We start from the raw sequence: 13392 nt of genomic DNA, 5'->3' as shown, positions 1-13392 counted from the left end.
CAGCTCTGATTCCTGCCTGGTGGCGCAGTGGACTACATAACCTGTAAGATTCCCTTCCAACTCTAACATATTAGATTTTTATAAGGTTGAGGCGACCTCTGCTTCAGAGTATCTGACGAAGTGTGTATTACACATTAAAGCTCGTACCTTGAAAGCTTATATTTAGTTGATCTCAAAGGTGCCACTGGAATAATTAAAAAAGATTTTTTATCTTTCATCTTGTTATTTGTTATTTGATGATTCTGTGACTGGAGGGAGAGGAAAGAAGACTTTGGCCCATTTTTGGTAGGACTGAGAAGCAGAGATATAAATGCCTCAGCCAGTTCACTGGCTGGACACCAGACAGACAGACAGACAGTCAGTCAGAAGCAGACCCAGTGTCTCCAAAGCAAAGCAGACAGTTGACACCAGGTGACTAAGCCCAGCCCACTGCAAAGGGAGGTCAGTGCCTCCATCAGCTAATCTGATTTCGAAGGGGAAATTCTCTCAAGGGTCAGCTAAATGCTGATGCAAAGCCCATCCCTCAAACCTCCACAAAATTAATCTTCATGGGACCTTCATTCCAGTCATTTCGGCTCACGACTAAGAGACAAAGAGCTTTCATTTCCGAGGGGAAATTCTGGATCGTAATGTTAACCCACAAAGAAGGTTTGTATCACCCAGGGACTGGTGAGACTGGGTTGTCACTTGGTTCAGAAATCAAAACCCAGAGCGGAGAGATGCAGTCCAGGGGCCCCTTTTTCTTTCTGTCATCACAGCTAATTTAAAGCCGTAGTAAGACCAGTAAGGGACGCGGGTGGCACTGTGATCTAAACCACAAAGCCTAGGACTCGCCAATCAGAAGGTCGGCGGTTCAAATCCCCATGACAGGGTGAGCTCCCGTTCCTCAGTCCCTGCTTCTGCTAACCTAGCAGTTCGAAAGCACCCCCAGGTGCAAGTAGATAAATAGGTACCGCTCCGGCGGGAAGGTAAACGGCGTTTCCATGCGCTGCTCTGGTTTCGCCAGAAGCGGCTTAGTCATGCTGGCCACATGACCCAGAAAAACTGTCTGCGGACAAACGCCAGCTCCCTCGGCCAGTAAAGTGAGATGAGCACCACAACCCCAGAGTGGTCCATGATTGGACCTAACGGTCAGGAGTCCCTTTACCTTTACCTTTAAGACCAGTAAAAAAGGACATGTATTCTAAACATTGTAGGCATTTGAGAGTCCATGGTGTTACCAAGTTTATCTCTTAAAGCAGCCCCGGTGTTGAAAACCACTCCCCAGAGATTGGGAATCTTGTGGAGAAGGGAGACACAAAGAGTTCCTTTTGCTTTATCAAAAGGAGACCAGCAGGTTTTTCTGCCATCAGTTACACTTCATGCACCTTCACACAAGCATACAGCCGGGGGTGGGGGTGGCAACCAGGGTGCAGAGATCTGGAGCAAAATTCTGCTACCTGGAAAAAGCAGGCCCATTTCTCTCTGTCCTGAAAGCAGGAACTTGATCAGTTTGACTCCACAATCATCCCCCCTGAGGTGTAAACACGCCATTAGGGCCAGGCATCCTTCTAAACTGCACCGGGCATGCAGGTTTCACGAGAAATTTCAGAATTAACTAGTTTGGTGTGGCAAAGGGCTGTGAAAGGGAGGGCCAGTTTTGCAATCCACTCTTATTCCCCCCAGATTTGTTTATTTGCAACACAGTCATGACGGAAAAGGGAAAAGCTTCGGCAGGAATTTCAAAGCCCAAAAGCACGCAAGCGGGAAAACATGCTCAGACACGACGCTGGTAGGTTGAACGTTAACTCGCGCCAAGAGCTCCCGAGGCACTTTGGAAAAGTTCCCATTTCCCAGGTGGGCAAAGCTGCAGGAGAGGCCAGCAGAGGAGCTCAGCCGGGATCTGGTTCTCAGCACTGTGGGAAACATGAAGCACTAAAGCACTGGTGAATAAAAAGGCGTGGAAATAAAAGATGGAGCCTGCAGGCCTGGAATAACTGAAAGAAAGCTGAGCCGGCTGGGTTCTTTCCTTCCTTCTTTCTTTCTTTTAAATATTTTTTATTGAATGATTTTATGTTACAAAAAAAACCATTCAACCATACCACCACAAAATATAATTGAGAAATAAAAATTACATACATCAATATTTAGTTTATTTGTTATTTGCCGTCTTATTTCCTCCCAAACATTTCATACAAAAAGAAACACACACAAAAAGAAAAAAAAGATAATGAAAGTAAATATTTTTTCCTCTATCTTACAAAAATTTTTCTTCAACTTTGACTTCCTGTCAAGTCCCTTCGCATACATTTTATCTTACAACTGAATGTACACGAAACAATAGACTTTTCTTCATAAATTTTCCAATACATTCAGAAAACAGACTACCGGTAGATCCTTAATTGTTGTCCACCTCCTTTTAGTTCCTTTGTCACTCGAATGCCAGCACGGAGTCAAAACTATTCTTGTATTTTTGAACATAGCTTCTATAACCATCCCATTTTTCCACAGATTTTTGCTCGGAGATTCCTCTGAGTTTGCTAGACAATTGGGCCATCTCCACCAATTCCTGTAATTTGATCGGCTGGGTTTTTTCTTATAAGAGAAGCAGGGGAGGCAACTGTCATAATCTGTTGGCACCTCTCTTGACACATCTCAAACGTTGGAGACACATGGCTTGCCAGTGGTACATGTGTCAAGGATCTGGGTGTCTTAGCAGACCACAAGCTGAACACGAGCCCCCAGTGTGATGCAGCAGCAAAAATAGCAAATGCAACTCTAGGCTGCACCAACCAAAGTCTAGTGTTCAGATCAAGGGAACTCAGAGTCCCTCTCTCTTGGTCAGGCCACGCCTGGAATCCTGTGTCCAGTTCCGGGCACCACAATTTAAGAAGGATGCTGACAAGCTGAGACGTGTCCAGAGGAGGGAGACCAAGATGATCCAGGGTCTGGAAAACAAGCCTTAGGATGAAGGGGTGAAGAAACTGGGTGTGTTTGGCCTAGAGAGAAGGAGACTGAGAGGAGATATATCTTGAGGGCAGTCTAGTGGAAGAGGAAACAAGCTTGCTTTCTCCTGCTCCAGGGCGCAGGATCCGAACCAATGGCTTCAAGTTACAAGAAAGGAGATGTAGACTAAGCAGCAGGAAGAGCTTTCTGACACTAAGAGCTGAATGGTTTCCCTCCGGAGGTTGTGGCCTCTCCTTCTTCGGATGGAAGGCCATCTGACATGAATGCTTGAGCTGAGATTCCTGCATTGCAAGGGGTTGGATCAGTTTCCCAAGCCTGGGTCTCCAGCTGTTTTTTTGACTACAACTCCCATCACCCCTAGCTAGCAGGACCAGTGGTCAGGGATGATGGGCACTGTAGTCCAAAAACAGCTGGAGACCCAAGTTTGGGAAACACTGGACTAGATGATCCTTGGAGTCCCCTCCGACTCTACGATTTTGAGCCTTTGTTGTTGTTGTTTAGTGGTGTCCTCCTCTTTGTGCCCCCCTGGACCAGAGCACGCCAGGCCCTCCTGTCTTCCACTGCCTCCCTCATGCTGGTAGCTTCGAGAACACTGTCCCACCATCTCCTCCTCTGTCGTCCGCTTCTCCTTGCGCCCTCCATCTTTCCCAACATCAGGGTCTTTTCCAGGGAGTCTTCTCTTCTCATGAGGTGGCCAAAGTCTTGGAGCCTCAGCTTCAGGATCTGTCCTTCCAGTGAGCACTCAGGGCTGATTTCCTTCAGAATGGAGAGGTTGGATCTTCTTGCAGCCCATGGGACTCTCCAGAGTCTCCTCCAGCACCAGAATTCAAAAGCATCAATTCTTCGGTGATCAGCCTTCTTGATGGTCCGGCTCTCACTTCCATACATCCAGCGGGGCTTACTCGTGAGTAAGTGGCCGCGCTGAGGCTGGTGTAGCTGCGCGTCTCCTTCCACCCGGCGGGGCGGAGGATGAGGCTGGCTCCTTCGGATCCGGGCCCAACGGCTTTGTCTCCAGCAGCAGCCTCCGACGGGGCGCTCGCGAGCGGAGAGCGGCGCAAGGTTGCGCAAGCCGCGGGAGCTCTTGCGCAGCCTGGGAGCGGCTGGGTCATCATGACGGGGTTATCCCGGCCCGCCTTCGGCGTGTCTGGCTTTTCTGGGCGGGCCGGACGGGAGGGGCTCCCCGTGCGCTCCGGAGGGAGGGCCGCGCAGGCGGAGGCGCGCAAGGCTCCCTGCTGCAACTCGGCCTTAAGGCGTTACAGATTTATCTTCGCCAGCCGGGTGTACATGACATCCCGCTAAATAAGGGTGCCCCGGAGCATAAGCAGAGTGCATTGCAGGGGGTTGGACTAGATGACCCTGGGGATCCCTTCCAATGTTCTGATTCACTCCCTGAAGAAGCCCATGTGGCTGGACTGTGGCACTTTGGGTCTGGCCCTGATCTTGGGAAAGATGGAGGGCGCAAGAAGAAGGGGAGGACAGAGGACGAGATGGTGGGACAGTGTTCTCAAAGCTACAAACATGAGTTTGACCCAACTGCGGGAGGCAGTGGAAGACAGGAGGGCCTGGCGTGCTCTGGTCCAGGGGGTCACAAAGAGGCGGACACCACTAAACGACTCAACAACAACAAGTAAAGGTAAAGGGACCCCTGACCATTAGGTCCAGTCGTGACCGACTCTGGGGTTGCAGCGCTCATCTGGCTTTATTGGCCAAGGGAGCAGGCGTACAGCTTCCGGGTCATGTGGCCAGCAGGACTAAGCCGCTTATGGCGAACCAGAGCAGCGCACGGAAACGCCGTTTTACCTTCCCGCCAGAGCGGTACCTATTTATCTACTTGCACTTTGATGTGCCTTGGAACTGCTAGGTTGGCAGGACAAAGAACTGAGCAACGGGAGCTCACCCCATCGCGGGGATTCGAACTGCCAACCTTCTGATTGGCAAGTCCTAGGCTCTGTAGTTTAACCCACAGCGCCACCCGCTAAGATGGAGTAAAAAGAAGATTTTAGATGCAGAGATACCAAAGGAGCAGAAAAGGCTATTCATATATGCAGTGGCAGCAGTGAGGATACTACTGGCCTACAGTTGAAAAGAAGATAAAGTCCCAACCAGAGCCGAATGGTTGATAAAAATGATGGACTACGCCAAAATGGCGGCAATGACTGGGAAAATCAGAAACCAGGAAGATAGAAACTTTAATAAGGAATGGGAAAAATTTGTAAGTTACTTACGGTAAGAGAACACTGTAAACAACTAAAAACTTTGGCAGGATTATAACAACACTTGTAATGTAACAAAAACTAAGATAAAAATGGATTTTTAAAGAAAGGTGGAGAAACTATATGATGGAGTAGAAGAAGATTGACAATGAAACCCATGGAAGGGGGGAGGGGAGTCAGGTTTCAGGGAATCCTATATGATTATGATTATTGATTGAATTCAAATGTATATTGTAAAATTGAAAATGAATTTTAAAAAGGATGGAACAAGAAGAGTTTTGCCATTTGTGGACCCCCCCTCCTCTCAGGCCCAAGAAAGCAGTCAGCCCCCCTAGGGCTACCCCTAAGAAGCCAAGATGAGGAAGCGGCAAGAAGGCAGGGTCCCCATCCACACTCCAAACTGATCTGGAAGGAACAGACTGTGTGCGCGCACTCTCTCTTTATTTCATTAAAATTATGCAATGATTATTATTATTATTATTTTAAAAAACCACAACCGTCAAAGTGGTCTACGAAAAGATCAAACAATCAATAAAATATTACAACAGTTTAAAGCAGGCATAGGCAACTTTCAGCCCCCCAGATGTTTTGGACTACAATTCCAATCATCCTTGACAACTGGTCCTGTTAGCTAGGGATCATGGGAGTTGTAGGCCAAAACATCTGGAGGGCCGAAGGTTGCCTATGCCTGCTTTAAAGCATACAAAAAGTTAAAATACTAAAACAGGCTAAAATTTGCACCAACCTTCTAAGTGTCTGAGTAGGCTTGTCTAAACAAGAAATGTATTTAGCAGGTGCCTGAAAGAAGACAGCGAAGGCGCTTGCTGGATATCACTAGGCAGGGAGTTCCAGAGGGTAGGTGATGCCGCACTAAATGATCTGCCTTCCATCACCTTCAGCCCTTATCCGGACAGGGACAGCCGAACTACTGTTGTCTATGCTCTGGCAAACTCAAGGTTAGATTACTGCAGGGGTCAGAAAACTTTTCAGCAGGGGGCCAGTCCACTGTCCCTCAAATCTTGTGGGGGGCCGGACTATATTTTGAAGGGAAAAAATGAGCGAATTCCTATGCCCCACAAATAACCCGGAGATGCATTTTAAATAAAAGGACACATTCTACTCATGTGAAAACACGCTGATTCCCAGACCATCTGTGGGCCGGACTGAGAAGGCGATTGGGCCAGATCCGGCCCCCGGGCCTTAGTTTGCCTACCCGTGCATTACTGCAATGCTGCCTCTGAAGATGGTTTGGAAACTTCAGCTGGTGCAGAATTCAGCGGCCAGGTTTGAGCACCTTACACCGATCCTGATCCGACTGCACTGGCTACCAATTAGTTTCCAGGCCCAATTCAAAGTGCTGGTTTTGATCTCCAAAGCCTTAAACGTCTCAGGACTGCAATACGTCAAGGACCGTCTGTCTCCATATGAACCTACCCAGACCCTGAGATCATCTTCTGAGGCTCTTCTTCGTGTGCCTCCTTATCGAGAGGCCCGGAGGGTGGCAACATGAGAACAGGGCCTTTTCTGCAGTGGCTCCCCGTCTGTGGAATTCTCTCCCCCCCCCCCCGGGACATTTGGCAAACTTTGGCTGGTGCCTTCATTATATGTCTTTCAGAGCCAGACAAAAATGTTCATCTTCTCCCAGCCTTTTGCTAATTAAATTAACTTTAATTTAATTTAAATTAGGCGAATCAAGCGATATGTGCCCTTTTAGACTGTGTGTGTGCCTGTGTGTGGTGGGTTCTTGTTTTCGTTTGCTGTTATGTTTTGTGTTTTTGTGTTTCTATCTTGTGATTCTTGAATGAAATCTAATAAATAAATATCTGGTGTTGGGAAGCGATTCCCAATGGTTATGCAGTCCAACCCCCCCCCCCTGTACTGAGATTCCTGCATGTCGGGGGGGGTTGGACTAGATGACCTGCAGGGTCCCTTCCAATTCAACTATTCTGTGATTCTGCTAAAGCATCCCTGACAGACGGGCACCCAACCTCCACGGGAGGCGAGTTGAAGGACCCCCTCCTTCCTATACCCCCCACCCCAAGTCCAAAGGAAGAGGCCCAAACCAAGCCTCGTCTTGTTTTGGCCCCGATCCCAAACACAGAAGCGCTGGCACATGCCTGAAGGCCACCCCCCCATGTGCGTTGCCTCGGTGCCAGTCTCTGCCCAGAGGCTCCTGGCATCTGTCTGCCCCCCCTTCCCGCCAGCTGCAGCCTTGAGCCACAGAGACTCCTCCTCCGCCCTTTTGGCAGGCAGCCCTGGCAGGACCTCCACCCCACAGATTCAAGGACCTTGAATGCTTCTGTGTAAGTAAGGCATTGGCATCCCCGGGACTTCAAATAGAGAAGCACCCAGGAGACCCCCAGCATCCTGCCCCCCTGGGGAGGAATGAAAGAAAACTGGCCCCCTAAAAATAAAGGGGGAGCAGGAACCCCGAGGGAATCTCAGGCATACCAGGCTTTGCATGAATGTGGCCCCTCAGATGCTTCGATCTGCAGAACCGGCCCTGTGACTGGGGCCACACAATATCCTTTTCCGTGTTTTGTTTGTAAGAAATATGTTCATTTATTACAACACTTTGGAACTCCCTGCCTGTTGATATCAGGCAAGCACCTGCGCTGCACTCTTTTTGGTGCCTGCTTAAAATGTCTTTAGTTTCAGGTAGGTAGCCGTGTTGGTCTGCTGTAGTCGAAACAAAATAAAAAAATTCCTTCCAGTAGCACCTTAGAGACCAACTAAGTTTGTTATTGGTACGAGCTTTCGTGTGCATGCGCACTTCTTCAGATACACTTTGCATGCACACGAGAGCTCATACCAATAACAAACACTGACCATTAGGTCCAGTCATGCCCGACTCTGGGGTTGCGGCGCTCATTTCGCTTCATTGGCCCAGGGAGCCGGCGTACAGCTTCCGGGTCATGTGGCCAGCAGGACTGACCCGCTTCTGGCGAACCAGAGCAGCGCACGGAAACGCCATTTACCTTCCCACTGGAGTGGTACCTATTTATCTACTTGCACTTTGACGTGCTTTCGAACTGCTAGGTGGGCAGGAGCAGGGACTGAGCAAAGGGAGCTCACCCCGTCGCGGGGATTCAAACTGCCAACCTTCTGAAGTGCACATGCACACGAAAGTTCATACCAAGAACAAACTTAGTTGGTCTCTACGGTGCTACTGGAAGGAATTTTTTTTATTTTAAATGTCTCTGTTTGGGCAAGCCTATCCAGGCACACAATTGCTGGGTTCCATAGACCTGAACAGTTGGAAGGGACTCTGTGGGGTCATCTAGCCCAACCCCCTGAATTCAGGAACTGCGGCTAAAGAATTCCTGGCGGGCGGCCCCCAACTTCTGCTGAAACACCTCCACCTTCCGAGGGAGACTGCTGCCCTGTCGAACAACTCTTGCCATCCGAAGAGCTCATTTTCCTCTCAACTTTAATTATTGCTAATTTTTTGATGAATAAGTTCAGCATTTCTTAAGAGCCACGCTTGGGCCGGGGCGCCGAGGAGGGTAAGGGGGAAAGGTGCCGTCGGGTGCCGTCGAGGGTCGCGCGTTCCGGCCGGAGCTGCAGGACCCCCGCGCCCTCCTCGCCCCGTCCCGCCCCTGCGCCTCCTCTCCGCGCCCGCCGGGCGGCCTTCGCCTCCCACGACGGGGCGGGGCGAGGCGGAAGCAGCTGCGGCGCCGCCCCCGCCGCTAAAGGCCGCCCAGGTGGGACTCGCGCCCGGGGCCGCCCGCCGTCGGAGCCGAAGTCCCTTTCGCGGCGCTTGCGGAGGCTGCGCACCCGACGGGCCCCGACGGTGCCCGGTGCGCTGCCCAGCCCAGCCCAGCCCAGGCACGAATCCCCCCCGCTCCGTCTCCACCATGTTCCAGCGCCACCACCGCAGCAGAGTGACGGTGGCGCGGGGCTCAGCCCTGGAGATGGAGATCCGACGGGGCCGGTTCCGCCTTAGCCTCGTCGGGGACACGGACCAGGTAGGCGCGGGGGGGGGGGGAGCGGACGGCCACGCGGGGGGGGGGGAGTCCCGGGCGGAGGCGAGGCTGCGCGTGGCCGTGGCGGGTGGGCGGGGGCGAGGTTTGCGGGACGCGCTCCCGTCGAGGCTCTCCTGGCTGGGTTCGTCGAGCACCTGGCGCGGAAGGGGCGCCACGCCGGATCAGCTGAGAAATGGATTCGTATCCAGACTGGGGAGGGAAACCGCCTTCCTGCATTGCAGGGGCTGGACTAGATGGCCCTGGGGGTCCCTTTTCGACGGGGAGGGGCAGGAGGCGAGAGTTTATCTCCCCCTTTTTTTCCTCCAAGGAGCGCAAAGTTACTCACATGGTTCTCCCCCCCCCCACCTGCCCTCGATTAATTCTGACTCCAGCCCGTCGAGGGAGGCTCTGGGTTGGGCTGAGAGGGGCTGGACCCCCAGGGCATCCAGTGAGCTTCGTGGCTGAGTGGACGGATTTGAAACCTGGTCTCCCAGTCCCTAGTCGCCATTTTAAATAAATCAATACATTTATTAGTCACATTATTAGTCACATGTAATAACAATAATAATAATTAATAAATAATTTTATTTATACCCCAGCCAAGACCGGGCTCAGGGCAGCTAACACCAAATATAAAAAAATTGATTGAAATACAGCTTAGAAAACAAGATTGAAATACAACATTAAAATGCAACCTCATTTCAGTGGAAACGGAACAGTAATAAGCGTAATTTAAGATTCAGTAAACACCAACAATATCATCTAGTCTGTGGAAATAATGGTGTAACAGCCGCCTTAAAGTTAGTACCACTGTAAAGCGGATTCAAATCCACTGGTGGTGTGCAGGGGCCTGGTCCTCATTTAATGCCCGCAGGGACCCCGTGAGGCCAAGAGGCAGTGTCTGGCACAAGGTCACCCAGGGAGTTTCATGGCGGAGTTGGGGGTAGGATTTGAACCCGGGTCTCTCAGGTCCTTGTCCAACACTCTAACCCCTAGGCCACACTGGCTTTCTTGGTGACGGTGGAGGATGGTTATGACGGGGGGGGGTCCAGGGGGAGGGCTGAATCTGAAGTGGGGGAGAGATTTGCTCATGTTCAGAAGGTGGCAGGGATTTGGGGAACATTTTGGGCCAGAGCCAGTGGGTAGCTGGGAGTAACGGGTACGAAATAAACCTATACTTATTTGCACAGCGGTTTGTATGGCCGAGTGAGCTGCACTTTTAAGCAAAGCCAAGTTCCTCCTTTGAATGGTTCTGTGAGGCCGCGTCTTCCCATTTTGCAGAGAGGGCAACTGAGGTCTGAGGTGCCAGAAGCCCTTGCCCCACAGAGCCTCAGGCTGGGCAGGCTGCGCTGGGGGCAAAGGGCCCCCAGGAAAGGTTGCCTCGCTTGCCATGTTCCTCATCCCCCATACTAGGGACACCCCACTTGCAATTCTCACAGCAAGTGGCCTCCCTCAACCCCAGCCCCTCCTGGAATGGGAGCAACCAGAGCAAGGACAAGAACCCCCCCCCCAAAAAAAAATATTTTCACAATAATTCCTTTTTGGTACAGTTGCATTTTTAGGGATCTTCTCAGGAGGTACCTGTACAAATATAGGTATTATTATTATTATTATCCTTATTATTTTGTGCCCCCCTGTGCGAGGAACCCGCCCCCCTGTCCTAATCTGGGACTGAACCAGTTTTCAGTCCAAGGCCTTGGAGTCCCTGAAGGCTTGAGGACCTCAGGGTGGCCCAGGGCCTCTTTCCCCACAGACCAGGCCCTGTGGCTCCGCGGCAGCAACTAGACTGGGGACAGGGAGTGAAAACCAAGTGGAACCTTGGGTTGTGAACGTGATCCGTGTGGGAGGCATGTTCACAACCCGCAGTGTTCGCAACCCGTGGCGCCACGTCTGTGCATACGCGGGTTGCAATTCGGCACTTCTGCGCGAACACCGAAACCCAGAAGTAACCCGTTCCGGTACTTCTGGATTCAGCATGGTGCGCAACCCGAAATCAAATAACCCGAAGCGCCTGTAACCCAAGGTGCCACAGTAACACTGTTCCTGAGAGACCTGCGTTGGCTCCCAGTATGTTTCCGGGCACAAATCAAATTGTTGGTGCTGAACTTGAAAGCCCTAAATGGCCTCAAAGGCCCAGTAGACATGAAGGAGCATCTCCACCCCCATCGTTCTGCCCGGACACTGAGGTCCAGCTCCGAGGGCCTTCTGGCGGTTCCCTCCCTGCGAGAAGCCAAGTTACAGGGAACCAGGCAGAGGGCCTTCTCAGTGGTGGCACCTGCCCTGTGGAATGCCCTCCCTTCAGATGTCAAGGAAATACTGTAAACAACTATCTGACTTTTAGAAGACATCTGAAGGCAGCTCTGTTTAGGGAAGCTTTTAATGTTTGATGTTTTATTCTGTTTTCAATCTGTTGGGAGCCGCTCAGAGTGGCTGGGGAGGCCTCGACCAGATGGGCAGGGTATTATTATTTAATTATTATTATTATTATTATTATTTATTATTAACAACTTCTGGAGGATTTTTGTCCCTCCCTGGACCACCAAAGACCCTCCCCAGCCAAGCCTGACCCCGACGACTGGGTTACTTTTGGGGGGTCTCCAGGTCCCACTGTTGCCCGCCTGCCCTGCCTTGCCCAGGGTGTCAGGTGTGGGGAAGTGCCCCCTGCCACTCACAGAGACTAGAAACTTGTCCCTTGAGAGCATTTGGCCGAGGAGGCTGCCCCCTCCTCCAGCCCCTCCGCTGCCTGCTTCTGCCAGGGTGTGGCAAGTGTGGGGCTGGGGTTTGGGGCCTGCCCTGTGGCCGGGGAAAGAGTTACGGCCAGCTTCTCCACCCCCCAGCGAAGGGGAACAAAGGCTCTATTATCTCCCCTGCCAGGGACTTCCCTCTGCGCATGAGGAAAGAGATTCAGCAGCACCTGCCCTCCTCGCCCCAGGACCAGACTTCCTGGATCTGAGCCCAGCCTTGAGCCTTGCCCCACGTGGGGCTCCCCGCCCGGGTCCTGACCTCTGGATCTGGGGCTGTCTGCGGTGGCCACCAACCCCTGCTGGCGGCTGCCCTCCTTTCTTCTGCCAGGGCTTACTATAGAATTGTGGAGTAGGAGAAGGGACCCCAACGGTCATCTATCCCAACCCCGTGCAACACAGGAACCCGCCTCCGTCTGAGACCCCAAAGAGCCACTGCCAGTCCGTGCCCACAGTACAGAGCTGGGTGGGCTTATTATGACTCTGTACAATAAGGTGCAAAGTTAAACTACGGAACTCTCTCCCACTTGTGTTTGGATACTGCTTGCGGGTTTCCCTTTGGGGAACTTGGTTGCCATAGGTGCCAACTCTAGGGGGCTCTGGGTGCCAGGGCACCCACCATTTTTTTGCGATGGGTGCTCAGCACCCACACTGCAGGCCTCCGATATAACTTCCTGGGTTGACTCGTGTCAGAGCCCCGACTTGACCTCCCTGGCGACGTTTGAGGCCGCACCAGGCCTCCCAACACGACTTCTGGTCTAAACTGGGAGTTGCGACGGGGGTCTCGCGAGGACTTGGAAGGGCAGCTGTGCCGCAGCCGACATAATGTGACATCGCGACGTCATGTTACGTTGCCAGCGCCATTGGTGCCCAAGTCAGTGCCCCTGCTGGTTGGTCACTGAGAGCAGGTGGCTGAATTAGATGGGCTCCCTTTGGCCGGATCCAGCAGCCTCTCCTTATGTTCTTAGGATGCTTCCCAGGCCCACCCAGGGTCTTTGGGTGCCAATGCTTAAAAAAAAAAAATTAAATTAATTTTCTAGAACATTTTTTGAACAAACAAACAAACATAAATCTCAACCGTATTTAAACCAGATTTAATAACATTGTTAAGTGACTTCCTCGTATCCCCCTGGTTGAATTTCATTGTATATCATTTTAATGGTTTTCCAAAACCAATATTCTTATAAAATTAACTTCATCAGTTAACATCTTTTTTTCCAATTCAGCATTAAACATATCAATTCATCACATTACATATTTAAATCCTAGGCCTATCTGGTATTTGCAAGCTTTTCCAATTAATTTAACTTAACATATTTAACTAAGTCTTTAAATTTCCTCCATTCCTCCTGATACTCCTCCTCCTTCTGGTCGCGGACTCTTCCGGTCAGGTTGGCTAGCTCCGAAAAATCCATCATCTTCATCTGCCATTCTTCCACTGCTGGAACTTCATGTGATTTCCAATTCTTAGCTAACAAAATTCTCGCTGCAGTTGTGGCATACAAAAACAATTTGACATTTTTCCTG

The 13392-nt window shown here is 51.1% G+C and overlaps 1 protein-coding gene across 3 annotated transcripts in view; it reads left to right on the top strand.

Moving 5' to 3' along the window:
• Positions 1–8836: 8836 nt before the first annotated feature.
• Positions 8837–13392, top strand: part of RTKN (rhotekin) — a gene marked incomplete at its 3' end in the record, with an annotated part of 36522 nt that continues 31966 nt past the window's right edge. Inside the window, exon 1 of one of the 3 annotated variants that reach the window (XM_083757130.1) lies at positions 8837–9127. In XM_083757130.1, the coding sequence (XP_083613256.1) occupies positions 9017–9127 (111 nt within the window). In that variant the 5' untranslated portion in view covers positions 8837–9016. The remainder of the gene's footprint in view (positions 9128–13392) is intronic. The other 2 variants (XM_083757127.1, XM_083757131.1) reach the window with 2 other exon arrangements.

The sequence above is a fragment of the Podarcis gaigeae genome (assembly GCF_964106915.1).
Source record: "Podarcis gaigeae genome assembly, chromosome: 9".
In the NCBI taxonomy this organism is placed as follows: domain Eukaryota; kingdom Metazoa; phylum Chordata; class Lepidosauria; order Squamata; family Lacertidae; genus Podarcis; species Podarcis gaigeae.
The sequence above is the reverse complement of the archived record's forward strand: the minus strand, read 5'-3'. Positions and strand labels throughout refer to the sequence as shown.